The sequence below is a fragment of the Hyperoodon ampullatus genome, assembly GCF_949752795.1.
Source record: "Hyperoodon ampullatus genome assembly, chromosome: 1".
Taxonomy (NCBI): Eukaryota; Metazoa; Chordata; class Mammalia; order Artiodactyla; family Ziphiidae; genus Hyperoodon; species Hyperoodon ampullatus.
In genome coordinates this window covers 143,920,818-143,935,282 of record NC_136914.1, presented here as the reverse complement: position 1 = coordinate 143,935,282, position 14,465 = coordinate 143,920,818, and the positions used below count along the sequence as shown (strand labels likewise).

The following is a 14,465-nucleotide window of genomic DNA, read 5'->3' as shown; positions in this document are numbered from 1 at the left end:
ATTTCCTTTAAACTAGAATTGGTATCAGACATATATACAAATAGAGGGATGTTCCCAAAAATGCATGGCCTGGATTCTTCCAAAAAGTCTTTGTCATGGGAAACAAACAGGCTTAAGGAATTATCTTAGATTAAAGGAAACTAAAGAGATATGCCAACTAATGCATGATCCTTGCATGATCATGATGTATGATCCTTGGTTAGATCCAGAATGAGAATTGTGGAAAACAGCCAAAAGGATATTATTGGAATAAGTGGGAAATAGAAATATGAATTGTACAGATGACCCTTGAAAAACATGGGTTTGAACTGTGCAGGCCCACGCACAGATTTTGTTTCAATAGTAATGAATACTGTGGTACTACACCATCTATGGTTTGTTGAATCCTGAGGAAGTGTGGATGTGGAGGGCCAACCATAAGTTATACGTGGATTTTCGACTGTGTGGAGGGTCAGTGCCCCTAACCCCCATGTTGTTCAGTGGTCAACTGTATATCTCATTAGTTCTTCTTGAACTTTACTGTGCATCTGAAACACCTGGAGAGCTTTTTAAAATGCAGATTCTGATGCAGTAGATTTGGGGTGGACATGAGTGAATTTCTAACAAGCACCCAGGCGATGTTAATGCCACTGGTCCTCAGACCTCACTTTTGAGCAGCAAAGGGTATAAAAGATTTTTTTTCCAGTACTTAAAATCAGGGATCTGCCTTTGATTTCTAGGCCTTCTGATCACTGGTTCACTTAACCCCTCTTCTATTTCACTTGAAGAGTCTAGATGAAATACCTAGTTTACAAAGATACTGTGAGAATTACATAAAATTTCATGCAGGCACTTTGTAAATCATTAATCATTACAGAAGCATTAGTTGTAATTGTTATTAGCAAGTTGCTACTTTCCTGAGTTCTAGCCGTCCTTACACAGCATCTTTTCCCAGGCTGTATCCTTATTAGCTTCTGCTTAATGTTAACCAGGGACTGAACTGTTGTTTTCATCTGTTATCTGAGTCACTTCAGCTGTAGAAAGTAGCCACCTGCTGTTTTCCTACCCAGCATTCAGGATGTTCATGAGATATTTCAGGATAACTGGTTATTTGTTTTCTTGCAGTGCTCGATGCAGCTCATCATCGACATTGGCCTGGAGTATTGAAGGTGGTATCAGGATGCCACATATCCTTATTTCAGATTCCATTACCAGAAGATGGAATGCAGTTTGGAGGATCAATGAGCTTACATGGAAATCATATGACACTAGCTTGTTTTCATGGTCCAAATTTCCGTTCAAAATCATGGGCCCTTTTTCACTTAGAGGAACCAAATATTGCTTTTTGGACTGAAGCTCAAAAAATCTGGGAAGATGGTAAACTGACACATTCTCAGCTTTCACTTTTCCCCATCTTCTTATATGATTATATATGACAAAGTAATTTTCTTTTCTCATATCTTTTATCTCTTTTTCTTATGGTATTTCTGAAATCCATCTCTATTTATTATCATGTATCTGACAGTGTCAAGGAGTTCACTGCCAATGAGTCAGTATCTATAAAGTCTGGGACATGTTAAAGGACTTATTTCTGAACTTACCATCTCACTCTGTTTCTTACTTAGGCAATTAAAGTTTTTGTTGCTGTGGCTGGCCACAGTCAAAATAATAGTTATTGTAAAAATTTCTTATAAAAACATGAAGAGAAGATGACACACAGTGGTAGTGTAAGGAAATTACTTGCCAGTCAATACTATTTTACAAAACTTTTATGGGCAGGCTGTGCTCTTACCTCTATTTACAGTTTCTTTTAGCTTTAATTTTCTACTCAGTGGTTTCTTAATGATGAAGGAAAAAAATGGTTGATGTTCTTCATCTTCTTGGGGATAGATCCAGTTATAACTAAAAGAAAGAGTATTTGTGAATTTTTTTCTCTCTTTTGTACTCCTTACTATGTATGACTTACCTAGCTAAATTTATTGCTCTAGGACCACAACTTTTCTTGCATCTAAATATAGTTTGTTACACTGAGAAACTTTTTTTCCTCTCTAGGCGCTAGTGATCATTCTACATATATTGTACAAACACTGGATTTTCATCTGGGCCATAATACCATGGTTACCAAACCATGCGGTGCTTTGGAAAGTCCTATGGCAACAATAACCAAGATAACAAGGCGTCGCCATGAAAATCCACCCCATGGAGTAGCAAGTGTGAAAGAATGGTTCAATTACGTTACAGCCACAAGAAATGAAGGTTAAAAGTTTGATTCTTTGGAGAGATTTATTTTGTTTTGTTCTCTCTATTTTGGGCTCTGTTGACTGTGTTTAGAATTTAAGTGTAGGGAGAATTTCCATTTCTTTAAACAATTTTCGTTTTATTCCAGCTGCCTTAAGTAGCAATATTAGTACATGATTCACCACCCTAGTAGTGCAACATCTCATGGACTAAAATTATTTTAGATGTAACTGAAAACATTCAAAATAAAATTGGTTTAAATAAATTAAGTTTATTATAATTGGAAAAATATTTTTATAGCAATGTTCACATTGGAGGTTTGGGAAAGTTATTATACAACTAAGTAATAGAATACCAAAGATTAAGGTTCAGGATGGCTGGAATAAAATGAAACTAAATATTAGTAATCCTATGAAGTCATAAGTTTAAAGAGAGGGCTTTTGACGAAGTTTTTAAATTGATTTTCATTTTTTAATTTATTAATTTTTTTAATCCTCTCAGAATGGAAAAGAAGATGGCTTGGGCCTCATGGAAAATAGTTGTTACGCACAGGCAACCCTAGGGATCAGAGACTGTTAAAAATGTTCTCAGAACAAAGGAGGATAAGGAAGTAAATTAGATTCACTGGTCTTGTAGTAATTCAGTCATGAAAATTCTTATTCTGTGGTTGTTTTTGTGTTAGAGTTTAGAGTACTGCTTTTACCAATCATTTCATCTGTATTAAAAAGCTGACTAGACTGGGACCTGTTAAGACTTGAATGTTTTACTTTAAAAAGACCTCCTGGGGGCTTCCCTGGTGGCGCAGTGGTTGAGAGTCCGCCTGCCGATGCAGGGGACACGGGTTCGTGCCCCAGTCTGGGAAGATCCCACATGCCGCGGAGCGGCTGGGCCCGTGAGCCATGGCCGCTGGGCCTGTGCGTCCGGAGCCTGTGCTCCGCAACGGGAGAGGCCACAACAGTGAGAGGCCCACATAACGCAAAAAAAAAAATAAATAAAAAAATAAAAAAAAAAAAAGACCTCCTGGGACTTCCCTGGCAGTCCAGTGGTTAAGACTTCGCCTTCATTAAATTCAGATACAATTTCAATTGAGAATAATATTCAAAATTCAAGAAACAAAAAAACACAATTTACTGGATTTATCCAAAATCATGTTATAAAGCTTCAATATTGAGAATAGTGAGATATATATTTGTATATGTATGTATATATAAATGTGTCCATATTTATAGAGGCATATAACTAGTCTCAAAATCAAAGCTTAAATATGGCTCTCTTTTTTTAAATGTATTCATTTTCCAGCCTTTTGAAATGATAAAAGTTCTGTGTATCACTGTCATGAAAGCTATATGCTTATCAATGCCTGTTGGTTTGATTCTTATTGTCTTTATCATTATGCTTGTAGAGCTAAATCTGCTTCGTAATGTTGATGCTAATAACACTGAGAATAGCACTACAGTGAAGAATTCTAGTTTGCTGAGTGGATTCAGAGGATGTTCTAGCTACAATCATGAAACAGAGACTATCTTTGCATTACCAAGGATGCAGCTTGACTTTAAATCTATTCACGTTCAAGAACCACAAGAACCTTCATTACAGAGTATGTGGAAAAACAATCTTTAGTTTCTAAAGTTAACTAAGAAAATTCTAAAGGATCTTCAAACTTCTTTTTTTCCCCTGAAGGTTATTTTTGTAATATAATATAATGAAATTGATCTTCTGGTTCAAATTGATTGATATTCTTACCAGCTGTATGACCTCTGGCAAATAATTTACTCCATTTGTGCCTCTTTCTCCTCAAATGGAGCTAATAGGATTTCATCAGGTTTTTATGAGTAAATGGCATATACTTGGAAAGTGCTTAGTAAACTATCATCATCATTCTGTAAGTCATATACAGAAATTGCATTTAAGTGGAGGCATTTACATGGACCCATGTAAATCCCTTGTTAATGGGAAGAGGAAGGGACTTATTTCAATAATCTTTTACTGTAAAAGAACTTTGCCATTGCAGACGCCAGCCTGAAGCCAAAGGTAGAATGCAGTGTGGTGACAGAGTTCACTGACCACATTTGTGTGACGATGGATGCTGAGCTCATCATGTTTCTTCATGATTTAGTGTCAGCTTATCTTAAAGAAAAAGAAAAAGGTGGGTAACATTGTTTTTGTTTTTGTTTTTCCTTTCAAGCTTTAGGAAAGGCAGCTCTCACTACAATTTATATGGATTTTTATGGTCTAGTGATAAAATGGGTAGAATGTATCTCCTTCCTCTATGAGTTACAAATATCAATAAATATATAGTAGTAAGACTATGTGATAGACTTTCTGAGTATCTGCCAGGTACATTTCATTTTTTTCTAACCATATCTCAAACTGAATGGTGTTTTATACTTTACACAATGTTTCCATATATGTTCTGTATATTATCAGGTCTAGTAAGATAGTCTCACAAAAGTTGGAAAAGAAAACCTCTTTGAGGAAATATTGCTAGTCAAAGTGAAATGACTAGAGAAACAACTACATAATAAAGTTAGCAAGAGTTACATACAAAATTGGGAAAACCGAATTAAATAAGAAGATATATCTGTCTAGAATGCACAGAACATTATCTTTTTTATAAATATTTAGACCTCAGTAGTGGTGTCTTGTTTTCATGAGCTAGCTAACATTGGTTTTACTCACTGGAAACTTAAATGTTGGCCCACTAAGAAACATATGGTGACCCTAATATCCATATGGAATTGGCTGAATATATTATGGTGTGTCCATAGAATGAAATGGAATACTCTGTAGCTGTTTAAAAGAATGAGGTAGTTTAAAATGTCATGATATGGAATGCTCTCCAAATATATGGTCTTTATTCACTCAATAAATATTTATTGTGCAACTATATGAATATACAATGGTAAAAACAACACATGTGCTTTTTAAAAAAACTGCTTCAAATAGATGAAATTTATTTAATTTATTAAATATAATCAAGTCACACTATAATCACACTATAATAACTGCTTCATTTTTTCCAAGAAGAAATATAAAATTTATCTTGTAGATATTTCAAAATAGCTTCATGATGAATGTTTGAGTGAAGAAAACAAAGACAGATTTTCAAAAGACCATGTGGAAAGAGTGTAAATATAGCATACATAAATTGAATTGCTCTTCCATTACTATTTAATCTAGATGTGCCAAAAATTCAGTGAGAGTGAAAGCAATAATGATGGCTGGGAGAAATCTATGAGCCACTCAAGTAAAATGACTGCAGGCGTATAATAGGAAATGCTATGTATAATATGCATAGATCCAGTCTTCACATAGAGCAACAAAATATACCATCACTGTTAATCCTCTTGTTTTTCTCTCTGCCTTAATGTTTAAACTTAATGTGGAGAAACACAGATTCTAGATAAAGCTGTGAAGTGCAGAATTCTTTTCTAGTCTACCTAGGTATGAATGCCTGCCAGATTTCTTTCCCTCAGGTATTATGTGGAACCTTTGTCACTTTATGAAATATTGTGTTGGCCTGCCATGAACTGTGTGCTTCTTCTAAAATGTATTTTTTATAGAAATTGTTGTAAGACATTATTTCAATGAGAAAAGAGGAAATAGGGACTTGATTATTGGACTTACAGTAACAAAATTACTTATGGGGATTTTAATTATAAATAAAATATTTTAATAGCTGTAAGTATATTTTTTTAAAAAAAAACTAAAAGCAAGTAGTGTTGGGCAAAATAAATATAAACATGCCTCAGAAAATTCTTAACAGCATGTAAGACTAGAGCAGAATCAACATATTCCTAGAACATCCAGATAAACTGTAGTACTGTAACCACCATCAATAATAAACAAAAGCAGAGCAACAGACCAAGCAATAACTGAAGACATCTGTATTCCGATGTGGTGTGAGAGTACAGCTTCATGCCTAGGTTCATTCCCAATGAATATATTATCCCACTGCTAATTAACAGTTATAACCAGAGCTACATAATATATATCATATTTCATATTAATCATTATTTTATGCCCAATTTGTGTCTTGAAAACCTGTGCCCTATAGGAATGCTGTATTTATTAAAGATCATATGAAAGCTACTTTTGTCCCAGATTCAATTTTAAATATATCATTTATGATCACCAATTTTAAAAGACTTCATTTTTCATAAAACATTTGAGTACTCAACTATGAAGAGTGAAAAGACTGCTTACCTAAAAAACTCCTAAGTTAGTACAGCTGTTCAAATATATATATATATATATATATATATAGGCATTAACATTAAAAAACCATTGAGGGCTTCCCTGGTGGCACAGTGGTTAAGAGTCCGCCTGCCGATGCAGGGGACACGGGTTCGTGCCCCGGTCCGGGAAGATCCCACATGCCGTGGAGCAGCTGGGCCCGTGAGCCATGGCCGCTGAGCCTGCGCGTCCGGAGCCTGTGCTCCGCAACGTGAGAGGCCACAACAGTGAGAGGCCCGCGTACCGCAAAAAAAAAAAAAAAAAAAAAAAAAAAAAACCCATTGAGCTGTACACTTTAAACGAGTGAACTACATCTCAAAAAAGCTGTTAAAAAGTCATCCATCTACAGGCATTTCTTTAGGAGCCCTATAACTGTCAATTTCAGTGTCCTGTGCCTGCTATCAAGTAAATCTCAGTATTCTTTACTGTATGTTTTAGGCACACAGATACATGTAAAACATGTTCTATTACTCAAAAATAAATGATGACATGTTATTTCTAATTCTTAGAATAAAATAACTTCGATATTGTCTTTCTCCAAGAAATACCAACAACTGGCACTTACTTATGGCTTATTTTTAAATATTTTTTAAGAAATGTAATTAAATGAGGCTTTGGCCAGTTTATAAATAAAAACAAATGGAGCCAATTACTTTGTTCATTTAGTGACTTAAAATAAATTTATAAGATATGTATTTGCAATATTAATATATCATTTTCCTTATAGCTATTTTTCCACCTCGGATTTTATCTACTCGACCAGGACAGAAAAGTCCAGTTATCATTCATGATGAAAATTCCTCTGACAAAGACAGAGAAGACAGCATCACTTACACTACTGTGGACTGGAGAGATTTTATGTGCAATACATGGCATCTAGAACCCACTCTTAGGTAAGGAGTGGGTGTACATATTTACCTATTTCCTATGAGATTATTATGAGAAAAAGGTTATAAATAATGCAGCAGGTTAAATATGGTTTACCAAAAAATATTTTTATGTTAGTCACTCACAACCTCTACAGCTTCTGACTGATATTTTTGCTGCTCCTTTTTTCTCTTGTAAGTGCTTCTAAGCAAGGCAAAAGAAGCACAAACAACTGAGAATAGCTCCGTGCTGACGAGCTATCCAGTGTGTGACATGATATCCTGTCAGTTAATCAGTAAAAAATGAGAGTAACTCCACTTTTGCAGTTGCTATTATTTTTTCACCATCTCAGCAGGATGTTATTTTCAGGTGTTTGAGGTAGCTACAATAAACTTTTGTAAGATGCAGAAGTCATACATCATCATTAAGGAGTCATTACAATTTCTCACATATGTCATGACAATGTAATAGAACCTACAGTGTCACAGTGTCTTTCTGTCTGCATACTAAGCAATATAAAACCATCCTGAAATGTCAGATTTAATTCAGATTTAGGTTCCTTTTCTGTGTCATGTTCTACTACAATCACAATCCCAGCTACATCACATTGTTTTCATATCAAACTTTCCAAAGTATTTTCTAGTTTTAATTACATTAAACTTCTGCTGTAACTAGCGGTACTTGCTCTGTATGTCCTTGTGTGTGACTTAACACAAACTTCCTGTTATTTTCCTCTTTCCTCTCCTCTGCTTTGTTAATCAAATTATAACTGTCCATCATGCAATAACAGTATCAAAAAAAGTCCAGCACAACATTCTGCAGAATGATATATATTTCATTTAGATGTTATTTTTCAGATATATTTATGCCACAGAATCATTCCAAACTAGTAAGATCTCCATTATTCAGTGGACTCCTGTATAAGCAGAAAGTAGTGACTTTGTGTTAGTAATTTGTATTTAATAAAATATGTTGTAACCAAATCAACAATACACTTTGGTATTAATAGTACATATACTCATGAGAAATATTAACAGTGTCAATATTAAAATACTGCAAAGGTCCTAATACAGAAAACTGTTCAGTATATGTAAATCTCAATAAATATAATGAAATTGACTATCTTTTAATTTAAAATGAGAATAAAAAGTTAAATTTGCCATAAACACATATATATATATATTTTAGATACCTATCAAGAGATTAAGCGATATGATATACTGGTGGAGCCTGTGGTTAAGGGCTCCGGCTCTAAGCCCAGCTACATAGCATAGTGGCTGAGTGACCTTGGCCAAAGGATCTAATGCCTCAGGTGCCTCATATGAAAAATCTGGAAAATGGTATTACCTACATTCCAGGGTGGTTACATGAGTTAATTAATGGAAAAAGCTTATTAAACCATTAGAGTTTTAGCAGACCAGTGCTTCATACCCTCCTTTTCCCTACCTAAGTTCAGGATCAATTGAAACAGCAAGAGGCAGCTGGAAATCAAAATTACAGCTTTAATACTTATAAAGCTGATAACAGAATGTGGTTTGGTGTCAAGCAACAATGTCTTTCTATTACAAAGTCTAGGTTTGGACTTACCTACAGGGTCTCGATGCAGAATTCAAGTAGGAGGTGAGGGGCAGAGGGATGCTAGAGTTGTGCAGTCAGCAGCCTTGTGTACTCACCTAGCTACAGGTAGCCACGAACAGTCTTGGGCTAACTATTTAGGGGCCTGTCCTTGAAAAACCTATGGCATGGAGGAACAGTTCAAAATGAGTGGCTCCTGAAGAGCAGGTAGGGAGGAGGGTACTGAACTACACTACTCAGTTCTTCTGTTAATTTGCCAATCAGATAAATCATCAATAAGGGGGCAGAGAAAGACCAGGTGTGTTTCACTAATGCTGTTCTTCTATATGGAAGAAAATAGAAAGAATAGGGAGAAAATGGTTCTTCCTTCAAACATGTTTAGCACATAGCAAACACTTAGTAAATTTTAGCCTTTTTCTCCCAGCTTTATTGAAGTATAATTAACAAAACAGATATTTTAAGTGTACAACATCATGATTTGATATACGTGTACATCATGAAAGGATTCCCCCCATCAAGTTAATACCATCTTTTAGAATGAGCCAGATGTCCTTTAAAGGTTTAAGATGACCATGTAACTTGAGGCCTAAAATAAATTAATCACGATGAAATTCATAAATGCCGTTGCTGTGTAGGCTCACACATTTTTTGAGTGCTATTACAGTGAATCCAGGAATTGCAGGTTAGATAATCATTTGCATCTACTGAAAATACTTTGTCTTGAACCTATCTTCAGGACTGTGCTAGGGCACTGTACTCCTTAATAATAATTTATAATTATTTTAGATTAATTTCTTGGACTGGAAGAAAAATTGATCCAGTAGGCGTTGATTATATTCTTCAAAAATTGGGCTTTCATCATGCCAGGACTACTATTCCTAAGTGGCTTCAAAGAGGAGTCATGGACCCACTGGACAAGGTTCTGTCAGTTCTTATTAAAAAACTCGGTACTGCACTACAGGATGAAAAGGAAAAGAAAGGAAAAGATAAAGAAGAACACTAAAAATGTAACTTGATCTGTGAACAAATTTTGATTCTGTCCGTTAAGCTTTATTACACTGGAGTGTTGGGTTTTTGGGGGGTTTTTTTGTATAGTAAAATTATTTTAAATATAACTTTAAAAAATTCTAATTTTGTGGCCATTATATTAAAAGTTTGTAAGTTAACCTGTTTATTCTAGTTCCACCATTCTGTATACAGTGAAGTATTGCATGAGAATGTAAATTTTGTGAAAAACTAGATTAAAATATACACATTTGCTCAGTAAGGTTTATAACTGTATTATGTGCAATATGATTCCTGCATCTTTAAAATATTTTCAGAATAACTGTGAATTTCCTTTGTTATTGGCCATAATGTTTAGAAAAAAATTTTGTTGATAATGTGACTTTTTTTTTTTTGGACATTAATTGCTTTTTCTTTTTTTTAAGTGTAGACTTGTATAAATACCTATTTGTATATAGTTTGAGTAATTGTGATACAAATACATACCACTAAAGTATTGTTTGTAACTATTGTAATAAAGTCACAATAATTGGTTTCAGTCTGTAGTTGTTTGAGACTTTTCTTCCTTTTATAGCCTATTTTTATAATTAATAGATGCCCATCCTGGGTCAGTTACTGTTTTCACAGAAAAAAATACTTATAAAAAATTATCTCAGGGAGAGGTACAGCAGAGGCTTCAGAAATATTAGGTATTGTTCTATTTCTTAAGCTACTGGTGAGTACACAGCTATTTGTTTTATTATACTATATTCTTTATATATTTATATGTATTCCTTGTGCATACGAATATGTATAATATTATACATGTAAATATAATAAATTTTAAAAGAATAGCAAAATCTAAAGTAATATTCAAAGGTAGCTATAATACTGTTAATCACAACTCAGGTTTGAAATCTAGCTAAGTCAATAGTCAGTTTAAAGGCTGGGTAAAAGAGTAGAACTGAAGAACCATGAGCTAGAAGACACCTCAAGAAAGCCTCTGGTGCAGACTTTTGCATTTATTTGTTCTGACAGATTAAAAGCTCAAGAGTCAAGACACTTAGCCAAGGGTGTGTGTGTATAGGTATGTATGTAGATATGCATGTACACTAAGTGTCAGTAGGGGAATTAAGAACTGCTATCTAAGGTCACACAGCAATTCAGTAGCAAAACTAAAACCCTAGTGTCTAGAATCATCATTTTGTATTCTGCTAGACCATCTTATGAATCATCTGCCTGATCTCTGTTTTCCCCTTGGCAGCCCTACAGTTGGGAGCAATAGGTACAATATTTCTGTTGGTCAAGCTTACCAGAGAACTATGTAAGACAGTTACTTCATAAAACAACAGAATAAGTAAAAATTTTGAAAATTAGTTCCTGGAGTTGTACTTCAGGTATTAATTCTCTGCTTCCAAGAAACAGTGTGCTAGTAGTAAGTTCTAAATGTGAAAAATTTCCTCTGGCTTTAAATGTATTGATATACGAGATTACCAAAAAAACGACGTAAGTATAAACTCTATTTCTGGTACTTACTGTGGTAACGCTATCAAAAAAAGGGCAATTTAAAATAAATCTGTAACTGTTGAAAATTTCTGTGGCTCTGTTGGACAAAGCTATGGGAAAACCATATTTGTGCAGTGCTGGTAGGAGTGTAAACTGGCACAACCCCCATGAAGGACAATTACGCAAAGCTACTAAAATTACAAAGGCACATCATCCCTTATTGAACAGGCTCACTACTGGATATACCTGCGTATGTGTGAAATAATTATGTAAGAATATTTACTGCAGTATTCTTCATAATAAATGGATGGAAACAATTCAAATGTCCATCAGTGGAAGACAGGTAAATGGAATATGACAGACCCACTTAATGGAATAGTACACAACTGTAAAACAAAACAAACAAACAAAAACCAAGGATGATCTCTATCCTTGAATGAAAAAAGATACAGCCCTGTGTAGATACCAGTTTCCAGGCAGTCTGCTAAAATTATATTTTGAGTATCATGTACCTTATCCTATTCTAGTAAATCACATTATACATCCAGATTTTCTATAACATTCCAATGACATGTGACAAAATCTAAAGGATTTTCTCATATAAAGATCGTAATTCCTGGCCCACTTTAGACCTGGGATTCACAAACCATCTGTAGTGAAGAATCATTTTATAAAAATAACCTATATGTAGCACCAAATATAAATCTGCAGTACCAAAATATAAATCTGCAGTACCAATCTAAACTGCCAAAACAATACTTGTAAAATACAGTAAAGATCAATTATTCAAAATGAAAACATTTTTAAAAATACTCAACATATAAAACACAAGCTCAAATTTTTAATTTTTTACATTCAGTTTTATTATTAGATTCAAGTGTGTTCTGTCAATTGCTGTAAGACCTTCTAAACGCGTACTCTCAATTTCTATACTTCTTGTAGAACATTAATAATTCATGGAGTGGCCTCAGTCCATGGACTACACTAAATAGAATTGCTCTAGAACCTTCTCTATCCTCACTATGAAGAAAATGAGAAAATTCTCTAGAAAATTCATTTTCTAGAGAAAATGAATGAGCCTATTCTCATTTCATCTTTTGAAGCCAGCCTGCCTGCAAGGAGGATGCAATTCTGATTTCCTCCCTTGTGCATGCTGTAAGGGGCAAGCTGGATTTGTCCAGCTTGCACTGATAGAATGAGGAAGTTTGTGTATTTAGAGAGTGATGGCAACCCCATTTGGCCAGACAGCTGAGCACATTTTCCAATTCAGATTCATTAGGCAATAAAGCTATTTTTTTTAACCTCCGTATCTCTGATATGTGTCTTTCAATGAATTCCAACCTTTGGACAGGAGAAAGCAGATATTTATCTTAAGCATCAAACATGAATAGTTTTCTGTTTAAATACTTTACTATTACTATTGTTACTATTACTTTGTTACTACTGTTTCCTGTTAACAGGTTTATTCATTGTTCAACAGAATGAAAACTTACCTAACTTACAGTGAGAGAAAGCTGATGCCCATGGGTTTCACTAGTTTATCATTACCCATATGCAGCTGGACTTATCATCATAGACTAGCCTACTGAAGATTCAGTGATTCCTCAATCTAAGAAAGATATGTATAGCTGGGGTGCTGACCTACATAATGTAGTAGATGTTTTAAACTAGTGGTCAGTATCTCATCCTGTATCTCTCATGAACAAAATACATAGGTTCAATAACTGAGAGTTGAAAGATAAAGTTATCTCCTTTCACTATTATACCTAACAAGCACCTTCAAAATGTATACCTTCTGTCCAATTCCACTGAAAAGAGCTCTTAGTATCCAAGGGAGGAATGTTTCCACCAGGAACACACAATGGTCTCATTAAATTAGAATCTGAGGCTGCCACCTAGTTATCTGGGTTTCCAGATGCCGAGTGGTTGAACCAGGAAAAGGTACTGGACACGTGGACTGATTCCATTAATTGTGAGGAAATGGGTTGCTGCTGCAATGGAGATGACACAGATAGCTCCAAGGTGAGCCCTGAAGGAGTCTATTAGTGCCTCTAAATGAGTGGCAGAGCACAGCAGCCATAGGCATGTCCATTAGGGCTCAGCTCCCTCAGAAGCAGAGATGAGAACACTTTGGAAGATATTCTCAGTGGGTCTCCTACATTTCCACACATCTTGCAAGCAAGAGTCTAACTGCTCTTTGTTCAGGACTATATTCTCCAGGTTATTTGTACAGTGAACAACCCTGGAAAATAGAGATAGTACCTGCCACCAGAGCAAAGGGTAAATTTACCTACAGCCTTGGAAAATAGTGTCTCCTTCTGCCCATTATAAAAGATTAGAGTTCCCTAAGCTGAAAGTTCTTCTCCTGTAACACAACCCTACTGTGTGTGCAGCATACATCTGGACCTATACATGCTGCTTCCATGGGACTTGGGGACAAGTAGAACCATTCAGACATACTGATGGCCACACTACTCTTTGTCACTGAATCACAAGTCTCGTGTTCTGCCAGCATCGATAACTATGGCAAGCTAACTTTAAAGTTTTCAAGTACAGTAAAATCTCAAATCCTTCATAGTTCTTGACAGATTATTCCACTGAATAAGGAGCCCCAATCATTTGAGACACTGACTGAAGGCAACTGACATGGAACGGGTGGTACAAGAAATAAATGATAAATTCTAACCACCACCATATGACCAGTTGAAATGAGGGTTCTACCACCTATTTAACTTCTGTCATGGAAGTTTTATGTGTTAAGTTCTGTGACAAACATTTAAAAGTACCTTTAAAGCTTCAGTACTTATTCATATATGAAATAAAATAATAATACCAAGCATTTACTGGGTAACAGGTACAGTACTAAGCTGTTTATATCTATCAACTAATAGATTCCTCCCAACAAATGTATGAAGTGGATGATAATCTGCTTATTTTGCAAATGAAGAAGTTGAGACTCAGAGGGCCAGGTAACTTGACCATAGTTAATTTTCTTCAGGTCTTTAACAGTAGTCCTCTCAGTGAGGTACTCCTTAAATATCCTACCTGAAATTTTAACTTCCTTCTATATAAATATATGT

At 35.0% G+C, this 14,465-nt stretch overlaps 1 protein-coding gene across 2 annotated transcripts in view; it reads left to right on the top strand.

Moving 5' to 3' along the window:
* BLTP1 (bridge-like lipid transfer protein family member 1) overlaps positions 1–10,441 on the top strand; it is a gene marked incomplete at its 5' end in the record, with an annotated part of 191,446 nt that extends 181,005 nt beyond the window's left edge. For both annotated transcript variants that reach the window (XM_079697870.1, XM_079697869.1), the window contains 6 exons: positions 1,105–1,356; positions 2,032–2,235; positions 3,620–3,814; positions 4,229–4,363; positions 7,181–7,346; positions 9,682–10,441. In XM_079697870.1, coding sequence (XP_079553996.1) covers positions 1,105–1,356; positions 2,032–2,235; positions 3,620–3,814; positions 4,229–4,363; positions 7,181–7,346; positions 9,682–9,898 — 1,169 coding nt within the window. In that variant the 3' untranslated portion in view covers positions 9,899–10,441. The remainder of the gene's footprint in view (positions 1–1,104; positions 1,357–2,031; positions 2,236–3,619; positions 3,815–4,228; positions 4,364–7,180; positions 7,347–9,681) is intronic.
* Positions 10,442–14,465: the final 4,024 nt, after the last annotated feature.